A 15,811-nucleotide genomic window follows, 5' to 3' on the forward strand; every position below is an offset into this window, starting at 1 on the left:
GTTTTCAATGCATTTCAATGGTGGCAAAATATGCACCAATAATGCAGCAAGCGGGATTTTTAGCGCCGCTTCAAAAAAGGTGCCGATAATGGCTGACAAACTCATATTCATTTAAATTATTTAAATTAATGATATTAATTAAAAAGTCAAATCAAATACAATTTTATATATATATATATATATATATATATAAAAATCTCTCTCTGTATAATTATTTATACATATATATATATATACACACACACACACATTTTAAAACAGTCGATTTCAGCCAAGTAGATCCTGAATTTTCGGGTTCCTAAATTTTTATTTCAGTGCTTTGAAAAAGTATTCATACCACTTGACATTTTACACATTTTGTCATGTTACAACCAAAAACCGCATTATTATACAGGATTTATATAGCAAGTTTTAGTGCTACAACAGTGCAGTGCTTTACAATATAAAAAGGGAGACAATACAGTTATAATACAATTTTGAATTGCTATACAAGTAGTGTCATGTCACAACTGAGTGTAAAAGAGAAGAGGGGCGCCTCTAAGTGTAGCAATATGGTTACATTTAATGAAGGTACAACATTTAGCAACTCTCATGGTTGATAATTAAAAAAGGCATATCTAAGTATGCAGGGATCCGGGGTAAAGCTGTCCACATAGACCTCCCTCCTCACCGCCATTGACATCATCCCTTGCATGCTGCGCTCCACGCCTCGCTTTGAGATCGCTCTACTGCAGGGTAGTCTTCCCGGTCATGGCTGCAGACTGGCAGCGGTGAGAGCCGGCAGTGAGGGGGATGGTCTATGCGGACAGCTTTACCCCGGATCCCTGCATATTAGATGTGCCTTTTTTTAATCATCAACCATGAGAGTTGCTAAATGTTGTACCTTCAGTAACCATATTGCTACACTTAGTGAGTGAGTGACTTATATAGCGCTACCTATGTGAACTGAACTGTCTCAGGGTGCTTTCTTGCCACCAGAGTCCATCTGTGGCTTTTGCATGGTCCTTTTACCCTGTAAGGTCCTGACATGCTTACAAACACATACAACATTGACATACACATATTAAGGCCAATTTTTTTAGACAAGGTCTAATTAACCTACCTGCATGTCTTTGGAGTGTGGGAGGAAACCGGAGTACCCGGAGGAAACCCACGCAGGCACAGGGAGAACATGCAAACTCCAGGCAGATGGTGCCGTGGTCAGGATTTGAACCAGCAACCCTATTGCTGCTAGGTGAAAAGTGCTAACCACTACACCACTGTGCTGCCCTTAGAGACGCCTCTCTTCTCTTTTATACTCTGGAGCTCCTGCTGGATTTTGCTTCTAATCCCCTTGTGGAGGCTTCCAGTTGTGGATGGACATTTTATGGTTGCACGACCTATCACATTGCTATAATCTTTTTATATGGACTATAAATTGAAGGATTTATGAATAAATGGTTGTGGAACGAATCATCTGAGTTTCCATTATTTCTTATGGGGAAATTCACTTTGATATAAGAGTGCTTTGGATTACAAGCATGTTTGTGGAATGAATTATGCTCACAATCCAAGGTTTTTCTGTATATTTTTATGCTGAACTCCACACTGTACAGCAATAACACACATGTGAATTGTCTTATCTGCCAAAGAATTTGTAATTCTGTTCAGGCATCCTTGTAATTAAAGTGGGGTACCCCCTAAAAAAAAAAAATTAAAAAAGTCAGCAGCTACAAATACTGCAGCTGCTGGCTTTTAATAATCGCACACTTACCTGCCCCAGGGTCCAGCGATGCGGGGGAACGAAGCCCCCCCCCTCGCTCCCCGCTCCGCTCGCGGCGCCGTCATGCATACTGTGGGCACCCGGCTGTGGCTTCACAGCCGGGCACCCACTGCGCATGCGTGAGCGGCGCAGGGCGCCGTGATATGCCGTACAGTCACCTGGGACACGTGACAGGTCCCAGGTGAATGTGCGGCGCGAGGGGAAGTGATGTCACCAGCCCGGGCAATGAAGAAGGCAGACTACGAGGGACCCCCTAGCAACCGGTATTTAGAGGTGAGTAAAAAATTTTTTTTTTGCCAATTATTTTTTTTTTTTTTTTTTAAGAATTTTAAGTAGTTTTATTTTTTGGGGGGCAACACCACTTTAATGTACCTCTACCAGACAGTATAGGCAGGAGGGTGAAACCGCTTTCTTTGCAACAGTGTTGCCACAACTGGACAAAAAAAAAAGCAGCAACACGCCGATATCTAATCAGTTTTGCTCACTCTGCTCTCTCCTCCTGTCTGCACATATGCATATAGCACAACTGAATTGGCTCCGAGTGCTGACCCTCTCCATCTACTGTGCAAGGGATGAAAGGCAGCTAATAGCAAGAGCGATTTGGGCACTTATGCTAGCATTATGTAAAAATACATTTTTACAGGGATACAGAACTGTATTGTTTTATTTTTTATTTTTTTTTATAACTACTTGGGAGTTCAGCAAACTAATCAGAAAGTCCAAATAAGACTAAGTCAGAAAACAAGTCTCCTTTTCTTTACGTGACCCATAATGCATCCGGAGATGGCTCCCTGAGAGAGAGTGGATAAACTTTTAAATAACAAAACAGCAAAAAAAAAAAAAAAAAAACTAAATAAATAATAGATCAGTACATCATATAAATGAAAAATGAAGAGCGCTCAGCCGTAGCTCAGCCTACGCAGCAGACATTTCTGGAAGTAAGTCTCATAATTCTCCTCGCAGGCTCGGACACAGTCTAGGAAGTAGTCCTTCTCCGCGATGGCTCGGAGGAGATCCGTCTGCACCAAGCAGATGTCATAGAGCTCCGACGTGGGGGCATTCCTGGACGCCTTCCCTTTACCGTTGTCCAGAAGTACCTGAGACAGGTGGAGAAATGTTACAAAAGTGGAACTAAACTCTTAACCACTTCAATACCGCGCAGATTCCAGCACCCCTCTCCTACATGTATAAAGCATCATTTTTTTTCTCGAAAATTACTAAGAACCCCAAAACATTATATATATATATATATATATATACACATACACACATATATACATACATATATACATACACACACACACACACATATATATATATGTATGTATGTATATACACACACATACATATATATATATATACACACATATAATATATATATATATATATATATATATATATATATATTTTTTTTTTTTTTTTTTTTTTATTATTTTAGCAGAGACCCTAAAGAATAAACAGGTGGTCGTTACAACTTTTTATGCCACATGGTATTTGCGCAGCGATTTTTAAAATCGTTTTTAAAAAAATAAAAAAAATAACACTTTCCTGAATGAAAAAAATAAATATATAAAAAAAAGAGAACAGTAAAGTTAGCCCAATTTTTTTGTATAATGTGACAGAGGATGTTATGCCAAGTAAATAGATACCCAACATGCCACGCTTTAAAATTGCACACACTCGTGGAATAGCGCCAATCTTCGTACTTAAAAATCTCCATAGGCAACACTTTAAATTTTTTTATTTTTTTTTACAGGTTACATGTTTAGAGTGATGCTACATACGCACGACCGTTTTTTTCCATCAGAATAAACACTGATGGTTTTTCGTGTTAGTAGACGTTTGGTGATGATGTTGAATCGAGTTTTTCATTTCACACCTTTCATTTCGCGCTTTTCAGTTCGTTTCTGCACGGCCGTTCGTCAACCAGACATGTTGCAGAATGATGACGTTTTATTTATTATTGGCCTTGGAGTTATGCCATGTACACATGATCGGTTTGTCCATCGGAATAAACTCTGAAGGTTTCTCTGACAGAATTCTGCTCAAGCTGTCTTCCCTACACACGATCACACCAAAGTCCGATCGTTTAGAACGCAGTGACGTACAACACGTACGACGGGACTAGAAAAAGGAAGTTCAATAGCCAGTAGCCAATAGCTGCCCTTGCATAGTTTTTGGTCCGTCAGAACAGCATACAGACGAACGGTTTTCCCGATTGAAATCTTTCCGACGGAACCAATTCCTAACATGTTCTATTTGTAGATCCGTCAGAATAAAAAAAAAAAAAGGCAGCTGAAGCCCACACACGATCGTTATAGCCGATGAAATGATTCCGTCTGACTTTTTTTTTCTGGAAAGTCTGACCGTGTGTACGCGGCATTAGAGAAAGTAATAGGAATAAAAGTGATCAAAACTTTTTTTTTTTTTTTTAAAGGGAAAGTGTAAAAATAAAAAAAGTAAAATAAACAATAACAAAAAATGTATCTCCCCTAGGCTAGAATTATTGCTCTCCCTCCAACGTTCGCGGTGATACCTCACATGTGTGGTTTGAACGTAATTTACATATGCGGGCGCGACCTACGTATGCATTCGCTTCTGTGTGTGAGCACGCGAGATGGGGAGATACATTTTTTGTTATTGTTTATTTTACTTTTTTTATTTTTACACTTTCCCTTTAAAAAAAAAAAAAAAAGTTTTGATCACTTTTATTCCTATTACAAGGGGTGTAACACATCCCTTGTAATAGGAATAGTCTGTGACTGGTCCTCTTTATGAAGAGATGTGGGGTCTAGAAGATAGCGCATGAACAAACTCTAATGCCCCGTACACACGTTTGAAAATTTCAACTGAAAAAGTCAGATCGAAATATGTTGTCGGAAAAATCCGATCGTGTGTGGGCTCTATCGGACTTTTTCTGTCAGAATTTCTGACAGAAAAAGTTTGAGAGCTGGATCTAAAAAATTTGCAACAACAAAATCCGATCTGACTTTTTCCGATCGTGTGTAGAGAATTCCGACGCACAAAGTGATTTGGAGACGAAAGCTATTGGCTACTGACCTCTACGTAGTCCCGTCGTACGTTTTGTATGTCACCTCGTTCCGAGCGATCGGATTTTCCGACAACTTTGTGTGACAGTGTGTATGCAAGACAAGTTTTGTCCAAAATCTGTCGGAAAAAAATCCAACGGATTTTGTGGTCGGAATGTCCAACCTTGTGTATGGGGCATAAGATTTGCTCAGTCCATTATAATGAAGGCTGACCATCCCATTCAGAAATCTCTTTGGAAAGGACATGGTGTGGGGTTCACGGCCCTGATGTCAAATTGGGAGCAGCGACTGTCTATGCAGCTTTTGAGATCCAGTTGCCAGCAATTGGAATGCATGCATGGGGATGGATGCATGGAACACCTGTACAGCCCTGCGTGGGAAAACACAGCCCTCCATTCAGAGGAGATTGTTTTTCCACCAGAAAAATGGAGATACACTTTTAAAACTGATCTCCAGGTTTAGTTTCAGTTTAACTTGTTTGTTAGAACCAAGCTGGCCCAAATGAACGATCTCCCTTACTAACATGTGTGGCCGTTGGGTGTGCTTTATAATCTGTATGTATCTGAGGCTACACAAGTATACAGCCTTGTGTCCCGGGAACGAGAGGCAACCTTCCCGTCTCACACCCTGGAACGAAATAGCGTCGGTCTCAGCGGCACTTAGACATTCTTAGGCAGCTTTGTATTCTATCAATGACCAAAAAGCTTTCTCCGTCTGGCTTCATTAATAGAATACAAAGCTGCCTATGAATGGCTGAGCGTAGCTCAAACCGATGCCATTTTGTTCCAGGTGGGCGTCAGGAAAGTCTCCTCTCGCACCCAGAACACAGTGCTGTATACTTCTGTAGCTTCAGCTAATTCAACACACCCAACGGCCAAACATGTTAATAAAGGAAATAGTTTGTTTTGGCCAGCTTGGCCCGATCAAACAATTTTTTTTAAAAACTGAAGCTAATCCTGGAGATCAGATTTAAACTGTTTTCTTAATGATAGAAAAGCGTTAGCATTGGTAACATTTACTACAGTGCCTTGCGAAAGTATTCGGCCCCCTTGAACTTTTCAACCTTTTGCCACATTTCAGGCTTCAAACATAAAGATATAAAAAAATTTATTTTTTGTGAAGAATCACCAACAAGTGGGACACAATTGTGAAGTGGAATGAAATCTATTGGATTTTTGAAACTTTTTTAACTAATAAAAAAATGAAAAGTGGGGCGTGCAAAATGATTCGGCCCCCTTGCGTTAATACTTTGTAGAGCTACCTTTTGCTGCGATTACAGCTGCAAGTGGCTTGGGGTATGTCTCTATCAGTTTTGCACATCGAGAGACTGAAATTCTTGCCCATTCTTCCTTGCAAAACAGCTCGAGCTCAGTGAGGTTGGATGGAGAGCGTTTGTGAACAGCGGTTTTCAGCTCTTTCCACAGATTCTCGATTGGATTCAGGTCTGGACTTTGACTTGGCCATTCTAACACCTGGATACGTTTATTTGTGAACCATTCCTTTGTAGATTTTGCTGTATGTTTGGGATCATTGTCTTGTTGGTAGATAAATCTCCGTCCCAGTTTCAGGTTTTCATCCAGAATGGTCCTGTATTTGGCTGCATCCATCTTCCCCTCAATTTTAACCATCTTCCCTGTCCCTGCTGAAGAAAAGCAGGCCCAAACCATGATGCTGCCACCACCATGTGTGACAGTGGGGATGGTGTGTTGAGGGTGATGAGCTGTGTTGCTTTTACGCCAAACATATCGTTTTACATTGTGGGCAAAAAGTTGGATTTTGGTTTCATCTGACCAGAGCACCTTCTTCCACATGTTTGGTGTGTCTCCCAGGTGGCTTGTGGCAAACTTTAGACGAGACTTTTTATGGATATCTTTGAGAAATGGCTTTCTTCTTGCCACTCTGATTGTTGTCCTATGGACAGACTCTCCCACCTCAGCTGTAGTTCTCTGCAGTTCATCCAGAGTGATCATGGGCCTCTTGGCTGCATCTCTGATCAGTCTTCTCCTTGTCTGAAAGTTTAGAGGGACGGCCAGGTCTTGGTAGATTTGCAGTGGTCTGATACTCCTTCCATTTCAAAATGATCACTTGCACAGTGCTCCTTGGGATGTTTAAAGCTTGGGAAATCTTTTTGTATCCAAATCCGGCTTTAAACTTCTCCACAACAGTATTACGGCCCTGCCTGGTGTGTTCCTTGGTCTTCATGATGCTCTCTGCGCTTTCAACAGAACCCCGAGACTATCACAGAGCAGGTGCGTTTATACAGAGACTTGATTACACACAGGTGGATTCTATTTATCACCATCAGTCATTTAGGACAACATTGGATCATTCAGAGATCCTCGCTGAACTTCTGGAGTGAGTTTGCTGCACTGAAAGTAAAGGGGCCGAATAATTTTGCACGCACCACTTTTCAGTTTTTTATTTGCTAAAAAAGTTTAAATTACCCAATAGATTTCATTCCATTTCACAATTGTGTCCCACTTGTTGGTGATTCTTCACAAAAAATTAAAATTTTATATCTTTATGTTTGAAGCCTGAAATGTGGCAAAAGGTTGAAAAGTTCAAGGGGGCCGAATACTTTCGCAAGGCACTGTATAATGACTTCCATGGAACTCACCCGGCTATTCACAATTGTATCGGTTTCATCTTCAGTCAGACGGATATTGTCATCTATGATGATATGCAGATTATCGCAGTCATTGGGATCAATCCATAACGGCTTCCCTCCAGAATTTGTAAAGCTGTTTCTTGCCCACCTATTAAAAGAGGATGGAATGTAGTATGTTAAAGCGAACCTGTCCTGATATACAGGGTATCACATAGAAAATGCTAGTTTCCTGACCGTCGTTCTTAAGACCCATACACACACGATCGGACTTTTTGACAACAAACATGCAAATTAGCTGTTTTGGAGCAACATCCGACCGTGTGTACGCTCCATCGGACAAACTTTTTCCATTTTCATCGGACTTTTGTTGGCTGTGCGAACGGACAAACTTTTTGACAACATAAGTCCGATGGAGCAAAGTCCGATCGTGTGTACGCAAAACCATCGGACTTTTGTGCAAGGTACAAACACGCATGCTCAGAACCAATGCAAAAGATCAGACTACAATACAGAAGTTGACCAAAGGTGGCGCTGGAGTAATTGAACGTCCTCTTTTGAAGTGTCATCAGTACGTTGAAACGTCACTACATTCGTGTTTGTTGCCTAAAAAGTCCGATCGTGTGTGTGCAATACAAACTTACAGCCAACGCCCTTTATACAAAAGTCCACGGGAAAGTTTGTACAAAGTCCGACCGTGTATATGAGGCTTTACACTCTGACTTCAGTGCTTTCAAAGTCACTGACCTGGAGCAATCTAAAGGCCCATACTTTTTGACAATGCTAGTTTCCTGACCGTCGTTCTAAAGGCCCATACACACGATCTGACTTTTTGACAACAAACATGCAAATTAGCTGTTTTGGAGCAACATCCGACAAACTTTTTTGGTTTTCATCGGACTTTTGTTGGCTGTGCGAACGGACAAACTTTCTGGCAACAAAAGTCCTATGGAGCAAAGTCTGATCGTGTGTACAGAAAACCATAGGACTTTTGTACAAAGTACAAACACGCATGCTCAGAACCAATGCAAAAGATCAGACAACAATACAGAAGTTGACCAAAGGTGGCAGTAAAGAGCAGAAAAACCACATGATTTGGTGAAAGTTGGCTGAAAAAGTGTGAATGCAATACAAGTTCACAGCCGACGCCCTTTGTACAAAAATCCAAGGGAAAGTTTGTACAAAGTCCTATCGTGTGTATGAGGCTTTAGGATGCTCGTAGACATTAGAGCCAACTATACAGGAATAGGAAGGCCACACCAATGGTTAAAGAGCCCAAAGCGACATTTTATTAAATAATCAAGTGAAAGAAAAAAAATATTTTAGGGATTCAGGCGCTTCCAACCTTAAACCCTTAAACTGAGGCAGTGGCAAGTTTTAGCCCCAAAATTCAACTTCTAATGTTCATCAAATATGATGACTCCGACCCATCCTTTACACACACCGCGATCCTACTACACATCCTAAATGGGCTCTGACATTTGGATAACCAACAGGTTTTTTGGCCTTTTCCAAAACAACAAGTATATCACCAACCCCCTGAGGGCCCCTCCGAGGACTGGGATGCCCCAAACATCGAGAGCGGCCAACTCTATCCTGTATGAAGACGGCTATTATCCACTTGTACCCATGGAAGGTTGAGTGTCTTACCACAACCTCACTGAATACAAGTTACCCCCCCCCCCCCACATAAACCACTACTTTTTGGCAATAATAATAATAATAATAATATGAACATACTATACTCTACCATCTCATCTCTTTTTTTTCCCCAGTGGACACCCTGGGTCATCATGTAGGGTCTTTATCCTGCCCTTCCAGCTTTACCCCCCCGGACCTCTGAGGGTCACCAACACATGAATCTCCTGCCAAATAGATTGCCAGTTACAAAAATTCATGCACTATATTAAATAACTATTATTTCATTTCAGTCAAGTCCAGCCACATTTCAGATTATGCAATACATAAGCCCTGAAGAAGAGGGGAGTGTCTGAACCCCTGAAACGTGTTGGCTTTGTATCAGTTATTTGATAAAGCGTTGCTTTGGAACTCTCGAACTATTGTTGTGGTTCTTCTTCTGTTTCCTGTATAGCTGGATTTTAAGACCGCCCTCCTTTTCGGGGTGCTTTCTGGTATTTGTGAGCAGCCTAAAGCCTCATACATACGATCAGATTTTCGGACGAACGTTCGCCTGTTTTTTGTTGCATGCTAGTCTTATATCGAAAGTGAAGAGGTTACTCAACATACGAAAAATTCTCATATGACAGAATTCAACTTCAGAAGGGATGTAATGTGTTGAATTGTTTTGTATGTGTATTCTTTCATTTCCGAGCATGCGTAGTCTTGCTCTTACGATTTTTTTCGGAGGAAAACTGTACTAATTAACCACTTCAGCCCCGGAAGGATTTACCCCCTTAATGACCAGGCCACTTTTTGCGATACGGCACTGCGTCGTTTTAACTGACAATTGCACGGTCGTGTGACGATGTGCACAATCAAAATTTAAGTCCTTTTTTTCCCCACAAACAGAGCTTTCTTTTGATGCCATTTGATCACCTCTGCGGTTTTTGTTTTTTGGTGCTTTAAACAAAAAAAAAGGCAGACAATTTTGAAAAAAAAAACAATATTTTTTACTTTTTTTCTATAATAAATATCATTTTTTTTTTTTTTTTTTTAAAGAAAGTCTTCATCAGTTTAGGCCAATATGTATTCTTCTACATCTTTTTGGTAAAAAAATATAAAATCAATCGTAATAAGCGTATATTGATTGGTTTGCGTAAAAGTTATAGTGTCTGCAAAATAGGGGATTTATTTACGGCATTTTTATTATTATTATTATTTATTTTTTTTACTAGTAATGGCAGTGATCAGCAATTTTTAGCGGGACTGTGACATTTCGGCGGACATACACTTTTGATGCTTTTTTGGGCCCAGTGACATTATTACAGTGATCAGAGCTAAAAATAGCCACTGATCAATATATAAATGACACTGGCAGGGAAGGAGTTAACACTATGGGGGAGATCAAGGAGTTAAGGGTTCCCTAGGGAGGCGTTTCTAACTGTGGGGGGAGGGGACTGACTGGGAGTAGAGAGAGATCGCTGTTCCTGATCACTAGGAAAAGACGATCACTCTGTACTCCCCTGTCAGAATGGGGATCTGTTTGTTTACATTGACAGATCCCCGTTCTGGCTCTCTGTGGAGTGATCGTGGGTGGCCGGTGGACATCGCGGTTGTCGGCCACGTGCAACGGCCTCGGCAGTGCGCATGCGCACCTGCTATAGCTGTTAAAGGGACCGACGTACAGCTACCGCGATTTGCGCAGTCGAGCCAACCTGGTGCAGTATAGCTGCGGAGGCTGGTGGTCAAGCGGTTAAACGAAAATCCGACGTGTTAATGTACCATTACAATTTTATAGCGTGCACATTCAGTTTTTGTCGTACGAAAATTCGGAATCGGCTGTTGAAGGCACCATGCTAACGACCCGATAATCGGCAGATCGTTCATCAGACAAAATGTAACTTCTGATTTTCCTATCGTGTGTGTGCAGGCCTTAACCAGTTCCCGACCAGCGCACACCGATGTACGTCGGCAAAATGGCACGGGCAGGCATATTGGCGTACAGGTACGTCCATTTTTATATCCTGCCCAGCCATCGCGTGGGCGTTGCCGCTGGGGCGCACTCACGTGCTGGTCGGGACCCCCGTGAGTCCGGTCGTGGGTCCCGCAGACTCGAGGATACCCGCGATCGTCTCACGGGGTGGCTGAATGGGGAGATGCCGTTGTAAACAGCATCTCCCCGTTCTGCCTAGCAACAAGTGACGCTGATCTCTGCTCCATGTGATTGGAGCAGAGATCAGTGTTCACTAACACAAAGCCCAACCCCCCACAGTTAGTAACACACCCCTAGGAACACTTAACCCCTACACTGCCACCCCCTGGTTAACCCATTCACTGCCAGTGTCATTTACACAGGAATCACTGCATTTGTATAGCAGTGATTACTGTATAAATGACCATGGTCCCAAAAATGTGTCAAAAATGTCCGATGTGTCCGCCATAATGTCGCAGTCACAATAAAAATCGCAGATCGCCGACATTACTAGTAAAAAAAAAAAAATTATTAATAAAAATTCCATAAAACTATCCCCTATTTTGTAAATGCTATAACTTTTGCGCAAACCAATCAATAACCGCTTATTGCGATTTTTTTTTTACCAAAAATATGTAGAAGAATACGTATTGGCCTAAACTGAGGGAAAAATTGTCGCTCTATTTTTTTTTATAGCGCAAAAAATAAAAACCGCAAGGGTGATCAAATAACACCAAAGGAAAGCTCTATTTGTGGAAAAAAATTTTGTTTGGGAGCCACGTCGTACGACGGCGCAATTGTCAGTTAAAGCAAAGCAGTGCCAAATCGCAAAAAGTGGTCTGATCTTAAGCCAGCAAAATGGTCCGGTCTGAAAGTGGTTAAAGAAGCCCATAGATAACTCAATTTTATTTCCATCCACCATGTGGGGGTGGGGGGTGGGGGGGGGGGGGGTTGGGGGGATAAGAGGGCTTAGTGGGGCAGGGAGCCTTCCTGGCCGACAAAGCACAAGGATTGTCCATCAAGACATTTTTTCTTCAGTTAAGCTGGCCCATACATGGTTCGAAATTTGGCGGTTGAGCAAGAGCCAGCCAACATTCGATCCATCTATGGGCAGGCTGATGGCACCACTGATCAAATTGGATACAACCAAGCAGTTGGATTTTTTACCCTTTGGCAGTAATTGCATGGAAAAAATCCAACTGGTTGGTTGTACCCAAGTTGATCAGTGGTGCCATCAGCCTGCCCATAGATGAATCAAATGTTGGCTGGCCCCTGCTGAACCGCCAAATTTCGAACCATGTATGGCATAACTGAAGCAAATTGGCTTCATGGAAAAGATGGCCTGTGATAACAATGGATACCAGGGATTGGAAGATCTACCGCCTCCATTTGTACATTAGCTGATAGTCTTGCCCATTGGCCCATAGGCCATCCTATGTCTATGGAGCACTGGTGTCAGTGGAGGCTCGTCCGGGGGGAATAGGAGTCGAATAGATCAGAAAACCTGGTGTATGTGATCACAAACGTTGCCCAAGGTGAGCCAGAAAAGTCTGAGTGGAACTCTCACCCGACCCCGTTCATAGGGGCTCCCTCTTCTCCTTACCAGTCGAAATGGTCCTGAAACCCTCCTATTCCAGACATAGCGTTGAAGTAATCATAAATATTTCTTTCTTTTCCTTTCGTGGACACACGAGTAGTGCCCCGGGTCAGCACCGTCTCCCTTTTATTGCATCGGATTTTCCCTGGAGTGAGCTCCACACTGAGCTAGGGAATGGACCAGACAATGGAAAGTGATAGACACCATCAGATTTAATTCAATGACATATAGTATATAATAGGCCCTCTCCCAAATCTTTATGTACTTACCGGCAGTTCTTGAAGCTGAGGGAACTGTGGGTGTTTTCCAGCTAAAGCAGCATGAACAGATTGGAGAACATTTGGAAGGTCACTGCCGAAGGTCCTCAGTATGATGGAGAATGACCTCCCCTGTTGATGGAGGGTGCTGAGCAGGTGGAAGAAGGACGGCAGGATCCAGTGGTACAACTGTCCATCCTCTCCTCTTTGTGTAAACAGGTCGTCTGCCTTTCCCTGCCACTGTAACAGGTCCATGTGGCGGGTGAAGACCTCCTTAAAGCCCCGTCCTATCTTGGAGTCACTGAAGGAGCCATCACGCCCAAACTGAGTGTAATAATTGATAGCGTCTTGGGATGGAGGTTTCACGGAGGTTTGATCACTTATCCATTCCCATTCACCTAGAACAAAATCAATTTATTAAAAAAAAAACAATGCCACTAATCAGGAGTCATACCTGAACTGGCTACAAAGCATACACCTAATTTCCAATTTACTGTGATGCGCCTAAATGAAAAATAAGATCTGACTGGCTGCTGTGGGCAACCATTTTCTTCTACTCTTCCACATATGGATGATCTGCTACACTAGACCTCAATCATCAATATATCTAATTGGCACACAAAAACCACGGTCTCTCTCGTTTCGTTTTTAAACTGGAACTAGGGGAACAAACAAGGAAAGTTGTCGGACTGATACCAAAAAATGTATCTAATAGTACTTAAAGTGATGCTACACATACAATATTTTACATTGTCCCTTCTATTTCTGTATGTGGATGATTGAACATGGGCGTAGCATAAGGGGTTGCAGGGGTCACAACTGCATCCCCGCCCCTAGCTCCAGGGGGCCCCTGCAGCCTCCCCATCATATTACCATATCCTCCACAAAATCCAGCTAAGATCTGCCCTAGGGCCCCACAGCCACGCTCCAGTACTGGGCTTCTACTTCGCCTTCCATAGTCCACATCCTCTCCCCATTGGCTGGAGAGAAGCTGTGAGCCATTTCCTGAATGGAGAGGAGCACGAGGTGAGAACAGCCCAGGATGGGGAAGTGTCTGTGCTGTTTTCTGGCAACATGGAATGGTAATCGAGCTCAGCGAGGCAAGAGGAGGAGAGTAATAGCTACTAATGACTAATGTCTACAATATGTTGCTAAATGTTGTACCTCCATTAAAGAGGAAGTAAACCCTGATGAGTTTACTTCCTCTTTCATTCCCTGTAAAGGCAAAGCATAATGGACTACTATGCATCGCATAGTAGTCCATTATGTGTCACTTACCTGACACAGGAGCCAGCGAAGTCACCGCTGTCCCCTGTAGTTCCGAGCGTCCATCTTCTTGGTGGGTCTCCGTGGGTCTCGCTGCTCCGGCGCTGTGATTCGCCGGAGCAGCGATGACGTCACTCCCGCGCATGCGCGCGGGAGCCGAGACTCGCGGCATTGCCGTCATCGACGATGCCCCGCTCAGTGCGCCTGCGCGCCGCTGTCTATGGCGCATGCACCGTAGATAGCGGTGCCTGTCTTCGGGCAAATATCTCCTAAACCGTATAGGTTTGGGAGATATTTCTTGGACCTACAGGTAAGCCTTAATCTAGGCTTACCTGTAGGTCAAAGTGGTTTGTAATGCCGCGTACACACGAGCGGACTTTTCAACATCCAAAGTCCGACGGACTGATTCCGTCAGACTATTCGATCGTGTGTGGGCTGCAACGGACTTTTGATTCGCAAAAGTCTGACAGACTTTAGAAATGGAACATGCTTCAAATTTTTCCGACGGAACTCCGCCGGACCCGGTCCCTTCGAAAAATTCGCTCGTGTGTATGCTATTCCGACGGACTAAAACCGACGCTAGGGCAGCTATTGGCTACTGGCTATGAACTTCCTTATTCGAGTCCAGTCGTACGTCATCACGTTCGAATCCGTCGGAGTTTGGTGTGATTGTGTGTGGCCAAGTCCGCTCAGTCGAAAAGTCCGTCAGAATTCTGTCGGAACTCCAGCAGAACTCCGGCAGGACTCCTTCGGAAGTCTGTCGGACATAAGTCCTCTCGTGTGTACGGGGCTTAAGGGTTTACAACCACTTTAAATGTAACCATATTGCTACATTTAGAGTCACCTCTCTTCTCTTTTATACTCAGTTGTGACATGACGCTACTTGTATATCAAGACATCGCTTGTATATCAAAGTCAAAATTTATTAAAAAATGTTGCTTGTCTTGCAAAACGCTCTCAGACCAAGTTACTCTCAAACCAAGGTTTTACTGTATTCTGTAAAGCACTGCAAATTTTGTTGGCACAATAAAAATAAAATCCACCTACCTGTGTTGCCTATCCGCCCCCAGGTAACAGTGCTCATGTAGGAATTAAGCGCTTCCCTAAGCCCTTGCCCGGTGGCGGTATCAGATACCAGGATGGTGTTATTCAGATCTAGATGAAGAATTAACTTCCTCCTCTTCTGCTGAAGAGCCGGGATTAGCGGCTGTACGGTGTCACCCGCGTCGTTACCTTCCTCTTCTCTATTGCTAGACTCATAGCTGTTGGCGCCATCCATGACTGAACCTTACCAAAATTTTCTTAAGTCTTTTATTAATTCTCTAATTCAAATAAACAAAAAAACTTCGGCAAAGGAAAAATATTTGTAGCTACTTACTTCCCTTTTTTTTTTTTTTTTAAACTTCTCAGCTTAACAAAAAAAAAAAAAAATAGGTTTTCCAATAGTAAAAAAAATCCAAATTTTTTTACAAAATAAAATAATAAATAAATAAAAATAAATAAGGATTCTAAATATTACACCCAAAAGAGCGTTCTGTGTTTTTTTTTTTTTTTCCCCGTACAATAGGTATATAAAACGTGAGCGACCTTTTATCTGTCACACTGGGATCTGACACAGTCAGAGCTGGACTTTGTAATGCAAAGCCGCGGAGGCTCTCCGACGCTTGTTTTCTGGGTATGGA

At 42.5% G+C, this 15,811-nt stretch overlaps 1 protein-coding gene across 1 annotated transcript; it reads right to left on the reverse strand.

The window, feature by feature from the left end:
• Positions 1 to 287: 287 nt before the first annotated feature.
• On the reverse strand, positions 288 to 15,683 carry LOC143927534 (uncharacterized). Its single transcript, XM_077451649.1, has 5 exons — positions 15,177 to 15,683; positions 12,876 to 13,261; positions 12,613 to 12,773; positions 7,430 to 7,568; positions 288 to 2,859 (listed from the first exon to the last, which is right to left on the reverse strand). Exons 1-5 carry the CDS (start codon positions 15,406 to 15,408, stop codon positions 2,662 to 2,664), a joined length of 1,116 nt encoding a protein of 371 aa, XP_077307775.1. The 5' UTR covers positions 15,409 to 15,683; the 3' UTR covers positions 288 to 2,661.
• Positions 15,684 to 15,811: the final 128 nt, after the last annotated feature.

This window comes from Lithobates pipiens, unplaced genomic scaffold (assembly GCF_037356315.1).
Source record: "Lithobates pipiens isolate NorthernLeopardFrog02 unplaced genomic scaffold, aLitPip1_a1.2 Scaffold_23, whole genome shotgun sequence".
NCBI lineage: Eukaryota > Metazoa > Chordata > Amphibia > Anura > Ranidae > Lithobates > Lithobates pipiens.

Coding starts and splice junctions, on each gene's coding strand:
- LOC143927534 (XM_077451649.1), bottom strand. CDS start 15,408: ATGGATGGCGCCAACAGCTATGAGTCTAGCAATAGAGAAGAGGAAGGT. Junction 13,262..15,176: donor GGGGCGGATAGGCAACACAG/GTAGGTGGATTT, acceptor ATTTTGTTCTAG/GTGAATGGGAATGGATAAGT. Junction 2,860..7,429: donor ATACAATTGTGAATAGCCGG/GTGAGTTCCATG, acceptor CACCTGTCTCAG/GTACTTCTGGACAACGGTAA.